Source organism: Quercus robur, chromosome 2 (genome assembly GCF_932294415.1).
Source record: "Quercus robur chromosome 2, dhQueRobu3.1, whole genome shotgun sequence".
NCBI lineage: Eukaryota > Viridiplantae > Streptophyta > Magnoliopsida > Fagales > Fagaceae > Quercus > Quercus robur.
This window is the reverse complement of record NC_065535.1, coordinates 35718553-35737850: the sequence shown is the minus strand read 5'-3', so window position 1 is coordinate 35737850 and position 19298 is coordinate 35718553. Positions and strand designations below refer to the sequence as shown.

At 35.1% G+C, this 19298-nt stretch overlaps 1 protein-coding gene across 1 annotated transcript in view; it reads left to right on the top strand.

The window, feature by feature from the left end:
* Positions 1-4305: 4305 nt before the first annotated feature.
* LOC126713519 (exocyst complex component SEC6) overlaps positions 4306-19298 on the top strand; it is a 45743-nt gene continuing 30750 nt past the window's right edge. The window contains exons 1-12 of the mRNA XM_050413278.1: positions 4306-4499; positions 7465-7503; positions 7669-7757; positions 7893-7983; positions 8404-8493; positions 8631-8710; positions 11017-11109; positions 13935-13961; positions 16378-16485; positions 16678-16819; positions 16900-16944; positions 17920-17975. Coding sequence (XP_050269235.1) covers positions 4371-4499; positions 7465-7503; positions 7669-7757; positions 7893-7983; positions 8404-8493; positions 8631-8710; positions 11017-11109; positions 13935-13961; positions 16378-16485; positions 16678-16819; positions 16900-16944; positions 17920-17975 — 989 coding nt within the window. The 5' untranslated portion in view covers positions 4306-4370. The remainder of the gene's footprint in view (positions 4500-7464; positions 7504-7668; positions 7758-7892; positions 7984-8403; positions 8494-8630; positions 8711-11016; positions 11110-13934; positions 13962-16377; positions 16486-16677; positions 16820-16899; positions 16945-17919; positions 17976-19298) is intronic.

Sequence of the window (19298 nt, the reverse complement as noted above, 5' to 3'; positions counted from 1 at the left end):
GAGGTGAGGGAGCTGAGAGAGTTGCGGCCTTGTGAGGTGGAGGAGGGCCTAGCGAGGTGAGGGAGGAGCAGCGGCATCTGCAGGCTGCGGCAAGGTGAAGGAGGCAAGGAGGAAAGACCAGCAAGGTGGAGAATGGAGCGACGCCGGCGAGGTGAGGTATGCAAGGAGCAGCGATGTCGACGAAGTGAGAAGCAGTGCCGGCGATGTGAGCATGGGAGGCGAAGCAACGGCGCCAGCGGTCTTGCTCAAGTGAGAGTAAGAGTGAGGGTGAGGGAGAGAATGGGAGGCGGCTTAGGAGAGAATGAGAGGGTGAGAGAATGGGTCTGAGGGATTTAGGGGAAAAGTGAGCATTTATAGTTAGGGTTTTATTTTTTATTTTTTAATATTATATATATGGGTCGGGTTCGGGTCGGGTATGCCTAATACCCGGACCCAACCCGAACCCGCTTCGGGTTTTTTTTTTTAATGAAAACCCAGACCCGACCCTAATGTTAAACGGGTCGGGTAAAACCCGACCCATTAGGGTCGGGCCGGGCCGGGTACCTGCGGGTCGAGTTCATTTTGCCATCCCTAATTGTAGAGGGTGGGTTTGAGAGAAGTGTTTTGCCGGCGGCGTGGGAGCGATGGATCGGAGATGTTGGAGGTGAGATGGGCTTCGCCGGCGTGAGGGTGGGTTTTGCCTTGGTGGATCGGGTACATGCAGAGCTCAAAGTGGGCGGAGGTGAGGTTGAGTGAGAGGAGAAGAAAAGGGAGAAAACCCACCGGTGCGGAGGGGAAAACGGCGGCACTACTCGTCGAAGTGTTGGTGGACCTCGGATCGACGTCGGCGTGTGGGGTGGAGCTCTGTCTCCCTCTCGTTGGTGCGTGGGGTGGAGCTGAAGAGCTTGGCGAGTTGGACCATGTGGAGTGAAGAATTCCACAAAATGCTTTGAAGGTAAAATAACTCCTGCAATTGTTTTCCGGGTCTAAGGGGTTCATTTTACAATCAACGGAAATGATTTTCTGTTTAACCAAATTTTCCATGCACAACCAAATACATGGCAAGGTGTAAATTGTTTTCCCGAATCCATTTTCAGACGAAACAAACGCAGCCTCAAGCAAAAGGTTTGCTTTTATAAATGTTTACATATGTCAGCTAGGGTTATTGTGTAACTTTCGGTCAATATATCAGAGCAAAAAAAAAAAAAAAAAAAAAAAAGAGAGAGAGAGAGAGAGAGAGAGAGAGCTCGGTCAATATTGTGGCTGACTTGGGCTTGGCAATTCAAGTGACATGGCCCATGTCAACAAATCTCCTCCTTGGCGTAAGCTATAAGCCATTGACTACTCTTTCATGTTTCATCACCAATTATTGGAGGAAAAAGATATTCTAATATCTCCAACTATTTGCCACAAAATACCAAATAAAAATCACCACAAATACAAAAACTTTATCTACTTAAAAAGTAATGCTAAGACACACCCTATTTGTGCGGCAACTTTTAATTAGATTTTAGCACTTTTACATGTATCAATCACATATACTTGAAGATGCTAAAATTCATTCAATAATTGACACATAAATAAAGTATTAATTTAGGTATGGGAAAAGATGTCCCAAACATTACTCCTATTCAAATGATCTACTCGGAAAAAGAAAAGAAGCAAACAATATAAATTTTAAAATTAAAAGCAAATACCCATATGAGAAAAAGGAAGAAACAATAAAATCACTTATAAAAATAATAAAATAAAATAAAATGAGAGAGAGAGAGAGAGAGAGAGAGAGAGAGAGAGAGAGAACTGAGTTTTTGAAAATTTCAAGATCAGAGCCCAACTTTGCAAAATGGCTTATCACGCTCAACGAACCAAGAATGGTTGTCCAATAACATAACACTTGTCAGACCAAATTGAGATAGCCGCCCTCTGGAATGACCCTCTAGAAGGGAAGCAAATGAGCGGATACGAAATGCACATTACCTATGACATGTCCATATATTGAGGATGTTATTATCCACATATTTAGAAGGGCAAAGTTGGGCTCCAACCACTAATAAGAAAATGACTTTAATTTTTGTCATATACAATATATATAACTCACTTAACACATTCAACCAAATAAATCGTGTACATGTTTCTCAAAATAAATAAATCGTATACATTACACATGATGCATGTCATCTTCCTATTAGTGATTGGAGTCAATTTTTTTCTATTTAAAATATTGTGCACAATAAGGCTAGCCTTTTTACTAATTTGTATATAAAATTTCAATTTATCTTTGACATGTCAATAATATATGAATATAAATATTGACATTCAAAGAATATTGTCCACGATTAGGAATCAGGATTAATAGGTTCTAATATTATATTACGATATCGGTTCTAATTAGCTCAATTGGTAAAGTTTCTTATTGTCGAATAAGAAATTTGCGGTTCAAACCCCTACATAAAAAATCAATTGGTATTTATGAGAGACTGCGCCTCCGGCCCAACCTTTTGAAATTAAAAGGCTTATCATTATCCACATGAAGTGGTGGAATTGTGTTAATGCCTCTCAAGGGTAGAGGTTCCATTGATGTTATAGCCTCCGGCCCAACCTTTCGTCTGTTTCCATTTCAGTTTTTGATTTGATTCCTTCCTAATTTCAAGTCTATTTTCTAGCTTTCTTAATCTACAAGCTTAGTAAATTCATTTCAAACGTGTCCAATTAATTAATCAATTTTTACCAATTTTGAAAGTAATCAATAAATGTTTTGTCTCCGGATTAAATTGGGTACATGTAATACCATAAACCCTATCCTCAGCCAATAGTGTTATGACACATCATTTAATTTAAATTAAACTAAAATTAGACCAATTAGAATTAAGAGTTTATAATCATGTGTGATTGGAACTTAATTTATGCAAGTGCACATTACTGTTAAAACTTGTCTTCTTGATATCTTTTAATTCAATTGTCCAATTAAGACCCTTGAACTATTATTTTGATCTTTATAACTTCAAGATTTATTTTTACGAAATGAATTTGGAGATCAAATGGAAAAAAATTACAATTCTGCCCTTATGACATGATATGGTGATGATATACAATGCAATACAAGTTAAATGCAATGAAATATCATATATTATATAATAATAAAAAATGCATACAACATTTTCATAACATTTTTTCAATAAATTCTAAGTGGAAGGTTGTTATTGTTGGGAGAAAAAAGTAATTTTAGTGGTAGGTTCAAATTTGAATCAATAACAACTAACCACCTATGATTTATTGTGAAAATATTGTGGACGTCACACTTCTGTGCATGTTATGATTACACAAAGTGAATGCCCTGCTAAAAAAAAAAAAGTGAATGCCCTTTTTTTTATTTTTTTCATTATTAAAATTTTTCAATTTTTTTTCTTCATTAGATCATTCCAAGGATTTCAAATTAATTAAAATATTTTCTCTTTACTCCCAAAGTTTCAAAAAGTATAAAACAATTACACTCAATAAAATTCTACTACAATAAGAGTTTTTAAATTTTAAAATAGGTTTTTCTATTTCTTTATATTATTTAATGATTTATGTTCTTTCATTTTTACTATTTATTAAATTATTAAATTATATTTATATTATTACAAATATTTATTTAACTTATATATGTAATTCTTAATTTAACCATGCCTTACATGAATTTCTTTTTCCATTTTCAAATTTCAAAAAGTTTGTTTTCTATTCCTAGTTATAAAAAGTATTATATTTTTATCCTTAAACTTAAAAAGAGTTTTTTTCATCCCAATAACTAAAGAAACATATACCTTTTTTTTTTATTAGAAAAGAAACATATACCTTTTTTTTTATTAGAAAAGAAACATATACCTATTGTGGGTACCTAAGGCATGCTTGGCAACGTCCTAGGCATGCATGCAACATCCTTCGCCGTCCTCGGTATACTTTGCAACGTCCTCGGCATGCTTGACAATGTCTTTAGCTGACCTCGGCATGCATGTAAAGTCTTAGTCGTCCCACATCGAATAAAAACCCCCCCACTTTCTACCTTATAAGCTTTGAAGCGAAGAAGTAGTGAAACACTACTTCTTTGCATGCATGCCGAGGTCGGCCAAGAACATTGTTCCGAGGACGTTGTCAAACATGCCTTAGGTACCCACACCTATTTTCCTATTAAAAGACTTTTTTTTCATCTTTAAATTTTTAATTTTAATTTTTTTAAAATTTTATTTTGGAGTTTGGATCCCAAATTATTGAAAAAATAATAAATAAAACTCTTTAAAAAGTCAATATATTTATGTTAAAAAAAAAAAAAAAAATTCAAACGACATCAATATATTTTTTATGTTTGAAGAAACAAACAGACCGGATTTGTGTGTAGACACGAGATAGGAAAAATGATGGCGGAGGATCTGGGTGTGGAAGCGAAGGAGTCGGCGGTGCGCGAGGTCGCGAAGCTATTGCCGCTGCCGGAGCTTCTTCAGTCCATTGCATCCATCAAAGCCGATTACATTACTCGCCAGCAGGTCCCATTTCCATTCCTCTATCTATCTATCTATCTAGCTATCGCGTTACAATTTGGTTAATTCTACGGTTTCCTAGTTTATTGTTTGTTCATAAATTGAAGGCGTTGAAATCTGATTTTGCAACTTAATTGATGAAATTCAATCACTGTAGTCAGAGAGAAATTAGTTATGATGGAAGAGATAAGATGTGTTTGATTGATATGTAATGTTCTTGCATTGGTTTGCAAATTCTCTCATTGGAGAATATTTGTTGGGTCTTCATTGGGAATATTTGTCTGTTGATGGTATATCTTTTATCAAATGATAGGCCTAGGAAGCACAGACATGGTTATGGGTATGGGTATGGGTACGACACGAGCAAATTCTGAAAAATTATAACATGACACGGCTGGTATGACATTGATATGACACTCCAAATGAAGTGTCTGTCCTTCATAGCGATAGCAGGTGAATGAAGAAATAGGTTGATTTCACAAATATATTTGCCTGCTTTGGGTGGGAATGGGATGCCTATATGATGTCTATTGAAATCAAGAGCGTAGCACTACGTTAAATGCTTCTTTAATCCGACTTATCCTGAAGATAGTTGTTGCCTTAGATATTAAGGATTTTAGGCCTACTAGTTTGGTGGGTAGTGTTGCTAGTGTGCTCTGACTCAAATGTCACTTCCTCTTCCCACAAGTATAGGTGGAAAGTAAGGTTGCAGGTTCAAAACTTGTCAATTAACAAAAATTTGGCTAGTAGTGTTTACAAATTTCTTGCTGAAGTACCAGCTAATAAATTGCAAAAGCTACTTGGAGATGTAGTCAAATTATGGATTTGGTGTTAGTGGGTAATAGGTGTTTGAATAGTAGATTGAAGTTGTGTTTGGAGTTTGTGTGGGGTGGATCTTAAAGAGCTGATTAAGTCAATTGTGTGGTGTCTTAAGTTTTGGAGACCATTAGAGATTACAGATTTACTTTGTATTTCAACATGTATAGTTTCTATTTGGATTGATGGTGATCCTAGCAACTTTTACAGTTTTTTTAGTCTTGCAGAGTTTTAAGGCAAACACACCCACTTTCACAACTTAATTTTTTTTGATGTTTGAGGCACTTAGTTTGTGGTTTTTCCTTGGAAAATATTATCAGAACATTTCCCGGAAAATGTTTTTTGGGACACTTTTTCCCAGAAAATATTGGTCAATAATACTTCTCTTCAAATTTCTCTATATCTGGAATTGGTGAGGTTGTTTCCTTAATGACTAGTTCAAGAAAGGAAATTCATTTCTTTAATAGCAAATGAATTTTTTGATTGGTTGGTGAGAAATGGAAGAAGTGAATAGCATTTTGTATGTCAACTGTGAGATTTTGAGCAATGCTTTGTTACTTTTTTGCAAGTAATATTCCCATGCATGTAGTTAATAACTTAATAGGATGGAGAAGGTTCAAATAAAGGAGTTCAATTTTCATTAGGTTGATTTTACCTATAAAATTTGGTGTTCTGGGAGTGAGGAACTTGATAACCTTTAATCAAGCTTTTCTTATTAGGTGTTTATGGAGGTTTGTTGAGGAAAGGTAAAGCTTTCAAAGATGTCTAATTGGTGTAAGATATGGGTAAGCATGGGGTGGTTGGACCACATGCTTGGTGGTAAGGCCTTATGGGTGTAGCCTATGGAAGGTTATAAGAGCTGGATCGGAGAAATCTGCTATCAAGGGTAGAAAATAGGTCAAACCATACATGAGGAGGTTGCCTCAAACCATACAAAGCCTTTCAAAGTTGACAAACAAGGTGTTCATTACTAGTAACAACATATCCAGGGGATAGGGTGATTGAAAAGCAAAAAGATATTGAGTTGAAAGAAACTGTATTTGTTGAAAGATTAAAGGGTGACTTTTGATCAAGGGCAGTTTATTGAGTTGGCCCACACATTTCTCACCTCTTTTCTATACCTATCCTATTGAAAATAGAATCGAGAAATTGCAAAGATATTTTCTTGAGCTTACCTAGGATATGAATTCAAATATCATTTGGTGAACTGGTAAAGGTGTCTTCCCATTTTACCAAATGGATTTCGGGTATCGGAAACCGTCATGTTTTCAATCAAGCATTATTGTTATTGGATAAAAGGTTGTGGGGGATATTTGAATGAATGATATCATCTATGAAGGCAGGTAGGATGGACAGTGATTAATATTGCTGGTGTTGGAGGTGCCTATGGAGTGGGTTTATGGAAAAACATTGGGATCGGATTTTATTTGTTTATTTAAAAAAAGCTGATTAGAGCACGTTTTTGGGATACCCTAAATTGTGTGGATTTAATTGGATTGAATTGTTTGAGTGTGTTGTGTGGGTGTATGATGAGTCCCACATCGGGCATAGAATGGGTAACAACTACAAGGAGCCCAAATTTTAACTTGATTAGTCCTTTTGGGGTATAAGCGTAGATGTGGTTAGCACTTTCCTCATGTCATTATAAATTGTATTAGAGCAAATGGTAATGCCATGTGGCTCAAAAGCACTATAGCACAACGTGAGCACTGATGAGGACATTAGAAATTTAAGTGGGGGAGATTGTGATACCCCATTTTGTGTATATTTTTAATTGAATTGGATTGTATGAGTGTGTGTTGTGCGGGCATGTGCTAAGTCCTACATTGGGTGTTTACTAGGTGGATCTTGGATTTATAAGTGATTACAAGAAGCTCAATTGCAACTTGACTATTTCTTTTGGGGTGTAACCGCAAATTTGGCTAGCACTTTTCTTAGTTTGTTATAGTTTGGACATAGTTTTTGTTGGAAGTTTATTTGCTTATTTGTGAAAGTTGGTCGAGATACAGTTGTACTTGGAAAAGCGATGTTTTAAAAAATTGGTTAAAGTATAATCGTAGTTAGAAAAGGTGTTATATTGGCTTTTATTTCAATGACTTTCTTTATTAACCTTTAGATTGTCAACTCTGAATGTTGCTATTGTTTTTATTGACAGGCAAATGATGCACAGCTTAGTACAATGGTTGCAGAGCAGGTTTATACACAAATTCCATTCCTTTTCGTGGGGAAAGTTGCTGTCATAATTATTTTCAACCGTGTCTTTTCTCTTATGTTCTATACAGAGACATTTACAGAGTTGAGGAAGCTTAACAAGTCTCATATTTCAATGCGCTTACATGATACTTCTTTGACTCTGCAGGTTGAACAGGCACAAGCTGGGCTGGAATCTCTTTCCTCATCTGAGAAGACAATAGACCATCTCCGTGAAAACTTTGTTTCTATTGAAAAGTACGTTGTTGATGAGATATATTGAGGGGGTGTTCTAACATTATAAGGGGTTTAATTTGGCATCCTATTTGTAAACTTCCATTGCAATATTTACGTATCTGACTTTGTGGTTAATATTATTGCCTTGTGCATCAGGCTTTGTCAAGAATGCCAAAACTTAATTGAAAACCATGATCAAATAAAGCTCCTTAGCAATGCAAGGAACAACTTAAATACAACCTTGAAGGTGGGTATGTTCGGCTGAGTTGAATAAGCTTTTTTTCCTGACTATTATGTCTGTGTGTGTGTGTGTGTGTTAGTTTATCTATACAATTTGTACACTCTGGAAAAGGAGTTATATTGTTCCATTTTCAAAATTTCCCCTCTATCTTGGGGCTCAAGAAAAACCCCAGTGGTTCCAGTAACTCCTGTGGTGTTTCAGCACTTGTGTTCGAACCCCACCAGTCCCATGCAACTAATCAGCAATCAAGTGGAATTGGAATAGCCAGTGGACCAAGAGGCCATTGACTATTCATGTTTTTGATTTTTTGTGAAGCATGCCTATTTATGTTTTAAATCTAGAGGCATGAAGCTTTAGAATCTAATGGTTTGTTTTTTCTACTTTGCGGTGTGGTTGCTGCTAGCTGACGTCTTGATCTTTTGATAGGATGTTGAGGGCATGATGTCCATTTCTGTTGAAGCAGCCGAAGCACGGGATTCTTTGAGCGATGATAAGGAACTTGTTAACACTTATGAGGTAATAGTTATCTTTCTTATGTACTTATCATTACTTGGAACTAAATTCAAATACTATAGTGTATGAGTACACTTTCTTTCTTATTATATTTATCTTATGTACACTTTCTTTGGATTTCATCCTTAAATTTGTCTTAGAGGTTAACAGCTCTTGATGGGAAGCGGAGGTTTGCATTAGCAGCTGCAGCATCTCACAAGGAAGAGGTTGGCAGACTAAGGTCTGTATTGTCTTGTAAAGTTCTTTGTCACATTCTTGACTGGTGCTAGTAGGGGCCAGCGGATCCCTTTTTGTCATTCCTATCAACAGAGGCTCTATGCATCCCTCCCCGTCAACTTCTATTTATTTGTCATATTCACCCAACTACAATGATACTTTCCTACAAGCTCACAATCTGTTTAAAGCTTGGGGTGATTCTAATAAGTGAACAGTAACAGAAAATCAAAAGTTTCAAAACTGGGTGATTTATTTTCATTTGTATTTCCTTCACATGTTAATATTGATAAATACAATTATAGGAGATTATATATGTCAAGCCAAAGTTAGTTTAATTTGTAGAAGAATAAGAAAGAAACAGCTCCAGCAATTATCATTCGACATTAGTAGACAAAAGGGAAAAACTTAGATACAGTACCTTGGGTATTGTTCTTTAGGTACCCCTCTTAAATTTTAGACATTTGTCTATTTTAAACATCCCCTCTCTTTTACTTTTATTTTTCTCCCTAACACATAAAAATCCAATGACTTTAGATTTATTCAGACTTCTCACACTCATCTGAAGAAGAAATCGCTTCCGTAAAATCCACCCATGGTTTGTTTTTGAAATTATGAAACGCTTTGACTTCAATTTTTATCCAAAATATATTTCTTGGTTGGAGAGATGAGCTTTGCTGTACAAAAACTTCATGGTTCCTTGAACTCTGTTTCTAATTCTCTCATTGGACTGACAATTTCAACTCTAGAAGCTCCCATTGACGGCACCAGAGAAACTATCACAAAAATTGCCTTACCACCTCTAATGGATGTCTTTCACTGGCCAATTTATTATATTTGCGGAGTAAGATCCTTACTTTGGATAATCTTATGCTCTAAGGCCGAACTTTGGTAAATCGTTGTTGTATGTGTTTCTGTAATGAGGAATCTATGGATCACCTGCTGATTTCTTGTCCCGTTGCTCATTATCTGTGGATGTATATGCTTCGGCTGTTTGGGATTGATTGGGTCATGCCAGGTTCCATTATAGACTTACTTTTTTGTTGGTATTAGTGGCTTGGGAAACATAATTCTGATATTTGGAATTTGGTTCCAGGTTGTTTAATGTGGAATATTTGGGTTGAACGAAATCAGCGTTCTTTTGAGGATAGGGCGATATCATTGGATCAGTTGCTAGATTTATGCAAATGGACCCTCTTCGATTGGTCTCAGTGTTGGGGCCTTTCGGATTGTTCTACTTCCACGGATTTTCTTTTGTCTCTTAGTCTAACTTAATGCCTGTTTGCTGCTCTTTTCCCTCCTTTCTATTTGTTCATTATCGTGAATCTTGTATTGTTTTCTTGCTTTTTCTCTTTTAATAAAATTTTTCTTACCTATCAAAAAAAAAAAAAAAGAATTGAAGGAATGACCAATGCAGCTAACAAGTTGGAAGGCCTGGCAGATTTCAAGCTTGCAATGGACCAAATCTGAAGGATTACAAAAGGATTGTTGACTATTGAAGCCAAATTTCTTATTCAGTTTGAGATGTGGAGATATCTGAAGCCATTGGGTTTTCACATAGAGAGAGAGAGAGAGAGAGAGAGAGAGAGAACTGATGCGAACCAGAGAGAAAGAAAATGGAAAAAGATTATGTTTTAAACAACGTTTGGTGAGATGTTTAAAATTGACAGATGTCTAAAACTTAAAAGGGGTACCTAAGGAACAGGATCCAAGTTACTGTATATAACTTTTGTCCTAGACAAAAAGTTACTTATACTTATTGGGTACTATTTAGCAGAACAGGGGAAAAAAATGTTAAGTTAATTGTAAGCTGTCAGTACTTGCCAGTTTTCCAGCAATTCTTTGATATTTTTCAATTTTAATACTATAGCCTATTTATGAGGATTGGGAAAATTCTTGTTGTGGCAATTACTATGACTCTACATCCGAATTAAAATTTTTTTTAATGATTGTATCAATGAGCTTGACGTTAAAGATGCAATTGAGTGGCTAGTTTAATCTGGAGTTGCTGATGATTGGTGGTTTTTAATTCTTGGTTCAAAGCAGCATTGGTGCTTTTATTTTTATAAATTAAAGTTCAAGTTATCTGTCTTTGATGTAGTCAACATTTAATTACTTTGAAAATGTGAATGATTTTTTTTTTTGGCTGCAAGAACAACCTTAGTGTAGAAAGTAGAAATTGGCTTTTTGATGATGATGCCTTTAATATTAACCTTTAACTTCAATAATTTTATTTCCATAATTTTTTTTGGTTAATGCTACTCTGAGGCTTAGTGACTTCTCTCTCTCTTTCTTATTTGGAACATGAACCAGAGAATATTTTGAAGATGTAGATCAGACTTGGGAGACGTTTGAGAAGATATTATGGGGTCATATTTCCAACTTCTATAAACTTTCTAAGGAAAGGTACATTTTTTTTTCCAATCTGGAAAAACCTGGAATTTGTGATAGTACCTTTTGCCATATGAAATTCTTTTTATTTCTTGCACCAAACTTTAATGAGGTTCTTTCTGATATTGATTTTGTACTTATTCAACCTTTATAAATTATGTAATACTTGAGATTTGATATAATACTTTGTGTTTGGTGGTTTGAACTGGCCTGAGATTTGGCTTTGATCCACGTTTTTGGAAATGCTTATTGGTATTTACTTGCCTTCTAGTTTATCTTACTTGCAAATGCCACAAAGTAAAAATGTGCTGAGAAATTAGTATGATAAGCATGTTAGCAATTATCTCTGGCTTGCTAAGAGTCATCTCTATCTTTCTCTTCCATCATTGCCCCACCCAAGGAAGAAAAAAGTAAAATTGAGATGCATGTGGGGCCAGAGGTGGTAAACATATATAGTATTTTAAATTTCTCTGCTTGAAGGTGGCGTACATTTGATATACAGGCAACTAATTTTTTAGGGAGACCATTGAGAATGGCACACTGCATTGATGACCAAAATTAGGCCCAATGTAGTGAGAGATCTGTTTGATCTCGCAATTTTGTGCAGCAAGTAGCCGAATACTAAAGCTTATGTTGCTTAAGCTTTAAAAATGTGAAAGTCGATGGCTGTGATACAGTTTTGGGTTGATATTTGGCGTGGAGACTGATTGGCTTTTATTTTTATTTTATTTTTCCTGGTTTAGGCTGTTGATCATTTTTGTGATTTCATGTTTATTTGGGCTAGATTTTCTAAGCAGAAGAATATGCTTAGCTTAGATGAATTACTAGCATTTCGTATACTTCATGTACAACTGCTGCAGTCCCTCATGCCCATTTTAATGATTGTATTAACTAGCTCATATAGGCAACCATTTAATCATAATTAATCTAAAAATATATATTATTTTTAACGAAATTATTAATTGCTTCCTCTGTCCCATATTGAGGATCTTGCTTTCCATTTTGGGATGCACTAAAAGTAGTGTTTGCTTCCATTAATAAAAACAAATAGTAACACCAAAGCCTTAGTCCTGAATTTTTGGGGTTAGCTATGGATTCTCAACAAATTAGTTAGGGTTGGCTACATCTATCTTTTTCTCCATTCTATTCCATCTAAAGTCATACTCTTTGTTACTTCCTTAATTAACATGTCATTTTTTATTAATTCTACTAATGTGATTTTTGGTCGTCTTCTACATTTTTTTTTTTTAAAAATTCCCACAACTTGGATTAACTCACTCTTTGTTATCAGTGCATTAGGTGCTCTCCTCTGAACATGACCAAACCATCCTAAACAACTCTCCCTCATCTTTTCATCAATAGGGGCTATCCGTATCTTTAAGTGAATTTCCTCATTTTGAATTCTATCGTTCTGTGTATATCCATTTATCCATTTTAACATTCTCATTTCAACCATACTCATTTTATCAATATGTTGCATCTTAACAACCCAACATTCAGCTCTATAGAGCATAGCTGGTCATATAACAGTCTTATAAAATTTTCCCTTTAACTTAAAAGGTATTCTATGATTGCACAATATTCGTGATGCACTTTTCCACTTCATCCACCCTACTCTTATCCTATGATTTACATCACATCCTCTTCAATTTCTCCATCTTTATGAATTATTGATCCAAGATATTGAAAGTTGTCACTCTTTGGTATCACTTGACCATCAAGTCTTTTTGTCTCTTCGTTTTTGTTTCTATTTTTACAAAATTTACATTCCGTGTACCCTGTTTTAGTCCTACTTAATTGAAAGCCTTTATATTTTAGAGCTTCTCACTAAATTTGTAACTTGGTATTAACTCCACTTCTAGTTTCATCCACTAAAACTATATCATTTACAAAAAGCATACACCAAAGGACTTCTTATTGTGTTGATTTAGTGAGCTCATCCATCACTAGTGCAAAGAGACATGGACTTAGTGTTGATCCTTGATGCAAACCTAGAGTGATAGGAAACTCACTTGTGATTCCTCCACTTGTTCTCACACTAGTTATAGCTCCGTCATACATATCCTTAATCAACTTAATATATTTCAGAGGGACTCATTTCTTTTCCAAAATCCACCCCATAACCCCCCTAGGGACCCTATCATATGCTTTCTCTAGTTCAATCAAAACCATATTAAGGTCTTTACATGCCTCTCTAAAAGGAATGTTCACTTCCAAAAATAAAAAGCATTTTTAACTTAAGACTCCCATATTTTCCCTTATTAAAAACAAAATTCATTTCACCTTCAGGCATTTTGGTAAGGTTATTATCCTCTTTCTTGGTTATTAGACATTGTTTCATTTCAAACTATGACATTTAAATTGGAATGGAGGATTAAGGTTGTTAATGGTCTCTTTCTTGGTCATTAGACATTGTGTCATTTCAAACGAAGACATTTATTTTGGGATAGAGTAAGCTTGTTAATGTTCTTTTGATCAAATGGCATTTCCTTCATAAAGAAGGGTTGGATGGTTATGTCACATGTTTAATCTCCTATAGATACGTGAATTGTAACTGCTTTAGCATCTTTGTTAGGCATGCTGCACCAGTATGACCAAAATCTATTCTCTGAGTAGTGGTCCAACCAAAAAAGGCCCTGCCTTCTAATAATTGCCTTCTCCCCCCACCCCCCCCTGCCATGCGTCTTCGGAGTTGAAGGGTATCATTTTGTTATGGATTTATTTTCCTCTCTTTTTGGTACACATGCTTCAAAATCATTATTGCTTAAGTTACATATGGAATTTGCTTTGTGATTCTTCTGATGATCATTTAATTGTTTTATGTCTGATCTTTTTTGCAGCCCACAAACTTTGGTTCGTGCTTTAAGGTATGTCTGCGATGAACATCCTTAGTCTTTATCTTCTTATATATAATCTTGTATATTATTTTTGGATTTTGTTTTGACTTGCTTTCTTTCTTTCCTCTCATTCTTCCTAAACTAGTTTTGTGGGGTTAATTTGGTAATACTAATTTTTTTTTTAATTAAAAAAATGATGTGCCTTTTGTTTTTAAGAATCATAGAAGATTTTATTAAAAAATAGAAAAATAATATAAAATTATATACCAGTTGAAAATTAGGTATCAATCCCCTTTGGAGAATGACATGTGCATTTTTTTTTATAGGTAATAGAAAATTTATAGAAAATAATTTAAAGTTTTGCAGTGTTTGGGATCTAGTGGGTAATACCGAGGTCAGTTAGCTCTTTTTTTTTTATCTAGAGAAACTGGTTTGGAAAGCATCTTTCAACCATTTGGAATATGGTCCCGGCATATTTAATGTGGTTAGTTTGGCAGGAACGCAATACCCGCATTTTTGAAGAAAAGGAGAGAACATTAGATCACCTAAAATCCCTCCTCTTTGGTACTTAGTTTCATTGGGCTCGTATTTGGGGGTGTACAAATTATATTTCTTTATATGAATTCTTAGTCTCTATTTCCTTTAGTTCTTGATTAGATTGTATTTGTTTCTTGTTCAGAGTGTTCATCATTGTGAACATGATGTTCAATTTTTTTCAATAAATGTCTTATTACCTATCAATTTTTTTTTTAAAAATTCCATATCAATCCCCTTGAGAGGCCCTGTATATTCCATACCCCCCACCCCCCTAAAAAAAAAACCCTTAAACCCAGAAACACCGGAAAAATGCTCTGGACTCCTTCAACGTGCATAAAACCCTTCTTACATCTAGATGTCCCTCTTCTTCCTCCCCAACCCCTCATCATTTCTGATTTCCCTTTTCTTCCTTCCCTTTTGCTCCTCACATCATAATTAAACTATTATACCTCTATCTGAAAAACCAATTAAACTATTATGCCCCTATCTGAAACCCCAATTTAGGAAACTGGCTTATGTTAGTAGAGTGGGTCTCACTTAGATTTTGGGATGATTTGGTCCAGAGTGGGGACTTTGCAACCTTGGAGTTATCATTTGGGATTTTGACTTTTTGACCCAGGTTTTTTATTTTATTTTTTAAAGGACATAGTTTGGCTTCAATCACCAATGCAAAGATGGCATTAGTCCTTGTCATGTGCAATGCACATGACTCACTTAACCCAACCAACCAAGTGAGTCTTGTGCATTGCATATAATGGTACACGTCATATTTCTATTGGTGGTTGGAGTCCAAGGCTCTAAACATGTTTGGAGTCAAACTTTTTCCTTTGTTAAATGCACCCTCTTGTGAGTCATTGCCTCATGGGCTTTCAACGTGATAGACTCACCCTGCATATCTTTTTCTTTTGATGGGTATCAGGCCATCCATAAGATGCCATGCAAAAATGGGATACGAGATGTTTCGAGGGTTGTGAACGGTCCATCCTTGAAATTAATTCTCTATCTCTCTCTCTTTTTTTTTTTTTTTTTTTTTTTTTTTTTTTTCTGGATTGGAGTGTAGCCTTTGCAACTCTTCTCTGTTCTAACCTTTTAGATTTGCTTGGGAATTGTAATTTGAAAACTTGATCGTTCTGCTCCCCAAGTACACCTCGGTAAACAGGGGCTTCCTCTCTTTTTTATCAATAAAATTTTGTTACTTATCAAAAAAAAGATGCCACACAAAAACAGGAATGGGAGATGCCCAGAAAGTTGCACAAGTACTAGTCAACCACCATTAACATGCAATTTCCATGTAAGAGTGTAGGGTGTACAAAGGTTCCTAAGAAAAAAGTTGTTTTCTTAGAGAAAATGGCTTTGGGGAAGATTTTGATGGGGCATAATGTAATTAAAAGAGGTATCACTATTGTTATTGCAACAGTGGACCATATGCTAATTTATTGCACAGTTTCTTATGAGTTGTTCGCTTTATTTTTGCTGTTCGGGGTATAGTGGTAATGCCTAAGAGTCATAGATGTATTCATTTGTTGGCCATCTTTATTTTTGCCTGAGTGCTGTTGCAGATTTTATCGATTCCCTCTTTTCTTGTATGTAACAATTGGAGGGTGTAAGTGAACATCATTTAATGCGTTGTCTTTTTTATATAAAAGGAACAAATTTTCAAAACAACCCTCATTAATTTAATACTAGTGAAGGAAGTATATTGACTTTTTAAATAAAGTAAAGGGTAAGTTAGGAAATTTATCTATTGATTTTTCAAAGAGGACTACATTTTGGGATGTCCAAAAGTGGAATAAAGAAATTAGAATTTGGGATGGAAGGAGTTTTTATTTAGGTCATTTTGGTTCATTTCACTCTTGTGCTAGTCTTGTAGTGTATAATCATCTTCCTCTTCTGTTTCTATCCCTTCTAGGGTTGTTGAAATGCAAGAAATCCTTGATCAACAACTTGCTGAGGAAGCCGCTGAGGCCGAGGGAGTTGGGGCACTGGCATCAATTGCAAATCCTCGTAGAACTGCCAAGTAAATATTTTGAATTAATTTTCTATTTCAGTTACTTTTTTTCACCTTGAAGTTTGATTGTGATTTCAAGTCACGGTTCCTTATATTCATATTGTGTATAGTCTGTCACAGAAGCTTTCTTAAACTTTATATCACAACCTTATTTTTTAAGGTGCACATATAGTTTTGTTACTTTTTTCTTATTTCCTGCAGGAAGTCAACCAATGTAAAAGTTGCTTCAAAAAATATAACACCACAGCAGAAATTGAAGGTTCAGGAAAAAGGCTATAAGGATAAATGTTATGAGCAAATAAGGAAGACTGTTGAAGGACGATTTAACAAACTTCTGACAGAGGTATTCCTTTAATGGTTGCTCTGTTATATAAAAATTGAAATGTTAAGTATCTCTTATTCTGACAGTAATATGTGCATTAGCTTGTTTTTGAGGACCTTAAAGCAGCGTTGGAGGAAGCTCGAACAGTAAGTATAACTTAACTTTACAATATTTATATTTTTGTGCTCTACTTCTAGGTGGAGACTGAAGAAAAGAATTTTTCTGTATTTTTTTTTTCTTTATCAAACCAAAGTACTAGTGTATGTACTATTGAGTGGACACACATTCATGTGTGTGTGTGTGTGTTTGTTTAGATATATATGCGCACGCGTGTGTGCACGTGTGTGTGTGTTTGTGCATGTAAATTATTATGTCAGAGAGTTTTAAGTTAGTTATAAGATAAGTTTTCTTACAAAGATATCATAATCTCTTATTGATAAGAACATAAAATTTTTCATCCCTAAAAATAAATAATCATGTCCCTTGATTTAGACTAATCCTAGTTGTATGTAATAAAAATAATTCAGAAGCAAATATCCTTAAATAACCTAAAAATAAAGTAGGCTGCCATATCACCACTTGAACAATATAGCTATACAAACATTATTTCTTTATTATACATTTTCAGATTGTGTTCCACATTATTTCTCCGCATGTTGGAAGACAACTTGTACTCGAGTTTGTTTTCAATATCCTGCTGTCTATTGGAATTCTGAATAATCCTTGCTGTCCTTTCTTTCTTTGTCACCTTGCCCAATATAGAGCAAGCTCCTTAGCTTCAATAAGTTGATCAGATTTTTATGCATAAAAAAACTTGAATTTGTGAATTTTTCTTCAAATGAACAGTAGGCAATGAATAACAAATTAGCATCATTAGGGAACATACAACACATGGCTTTGCTCTTTTCATGGTAGGTAGCATTAGAAATAATGATTGCATTATTCAATTACTATTATGAGCTTGTAGAAAATTTGATTTAGATTTTTGTTTCATTCTTTTCATGCTAGGTAGCATTAGAAATAATGATTACAGTATTCAATTACTATTATGAGCCTTAAAAAAACCTGATTTAGATTTTTGTTTCATTCATAATGTTGGTTGTTTCTTTTTTGACATTCAGATTGGAGAAGAGCTCGGAGATATTTATGACTATGTTGCCCCTTGTTTTCCTCCAAGGTTTGCACTGTGTCAAATTTGCCTCTTTCTTTTGTCTTTTTCTTCCCTTTTTTTATTTTTTTATTTTTTAAACTTTATCTGTTTTCTTAGTGAGCTTTCAGTTAATGCATCCATCTTTCTCTTGATTTAAGGTTTGTCACTAAGATTAGCTTTTCTCTTTCTCATCTTTTTACTCCTTAATTATTCCCTTATGGTGTACTGTTGGATGTCTCAGTCTTTTGACCTAAATATGCTTGATTTTACACCTGTTGTTACCTTCTACTAAAGGTTTTGTTTGTTGGTGTTGGTACTAGTTAGATGCCAAACAATTGGCTTCCCTGTTTGTTAATCTGGTATTGAATGGCTCAGCCCTCCAAATGTAATTCTGTTCTTCCAAGGCTTAAGAAATGTTTTTTGGGTTAATTTGAGTCTATATCCCTCTTTTGCTGATCCAAATTCCAAGTCTATGCAAACTTCAATTCACAACATTTTACCAATGGAGACCCACAGTCACATTTTTTTTTATAAGTAATAAGGATTTATTGATAACGAAAGAGAGACACCCAAGTATAGAGGAAGTATACAGGGGTGTACAAATCAAATACAAAAATTACATAAATCAAGAAAATCCAAAAAAGAAGAAAAAGGATGGTTTCTCCACATTGAGAACTAGTCCAATAAGGTTCTGAAAAAAAGAAGCTTGAGATCAGGCATAGAACGCTCATTGTCTTCAAAACACCTACTATTTCTTTCCTTCCAAATACACCACATCAAACAATGAGGAACAACCATCCATATATCTCCATTGCGATGGCGACTAAATTGACCTTGCCAGCAAGCAAAAAGCTCAACGATAGACATTGGCATAACCCAACAAACTCCAAATAAACCAAAATCCATATCCCACAACTCCAGAGCAATTGGACAATGAAGGAATAGATGGTCAACGGTTTCACTGTTACACTTGCACATATAACACCAATCCAAAATGCAAACCTTTTTTTTTCCTTAAATTGTCAATTGTCAAACATTTCCCCAAGGCAACGGTCTAAACAAAGAAAGCCACTCTAGAGGGAATTTTCTGCTTCCAAATGCTTTTCCAAAGGAAAAACTGATCACTATGGCCAACTAGAAGATGGTAGTACGCACTAACCATAAACCCCTTACTCTTACAAGTTAGCCAACATCTCTTGTCCTCTCCAATCCCCCTTATAGGAGTGCTATAAATGGTATCTATGAAGCTCCAGAAAGCTTCCAGTTCCCAATTATGAACATCCCTACAAAAATGCATCTCCCAATGAAGGACTCCATTGGAGTACCTCATTAGATCAACCACACTTGTCT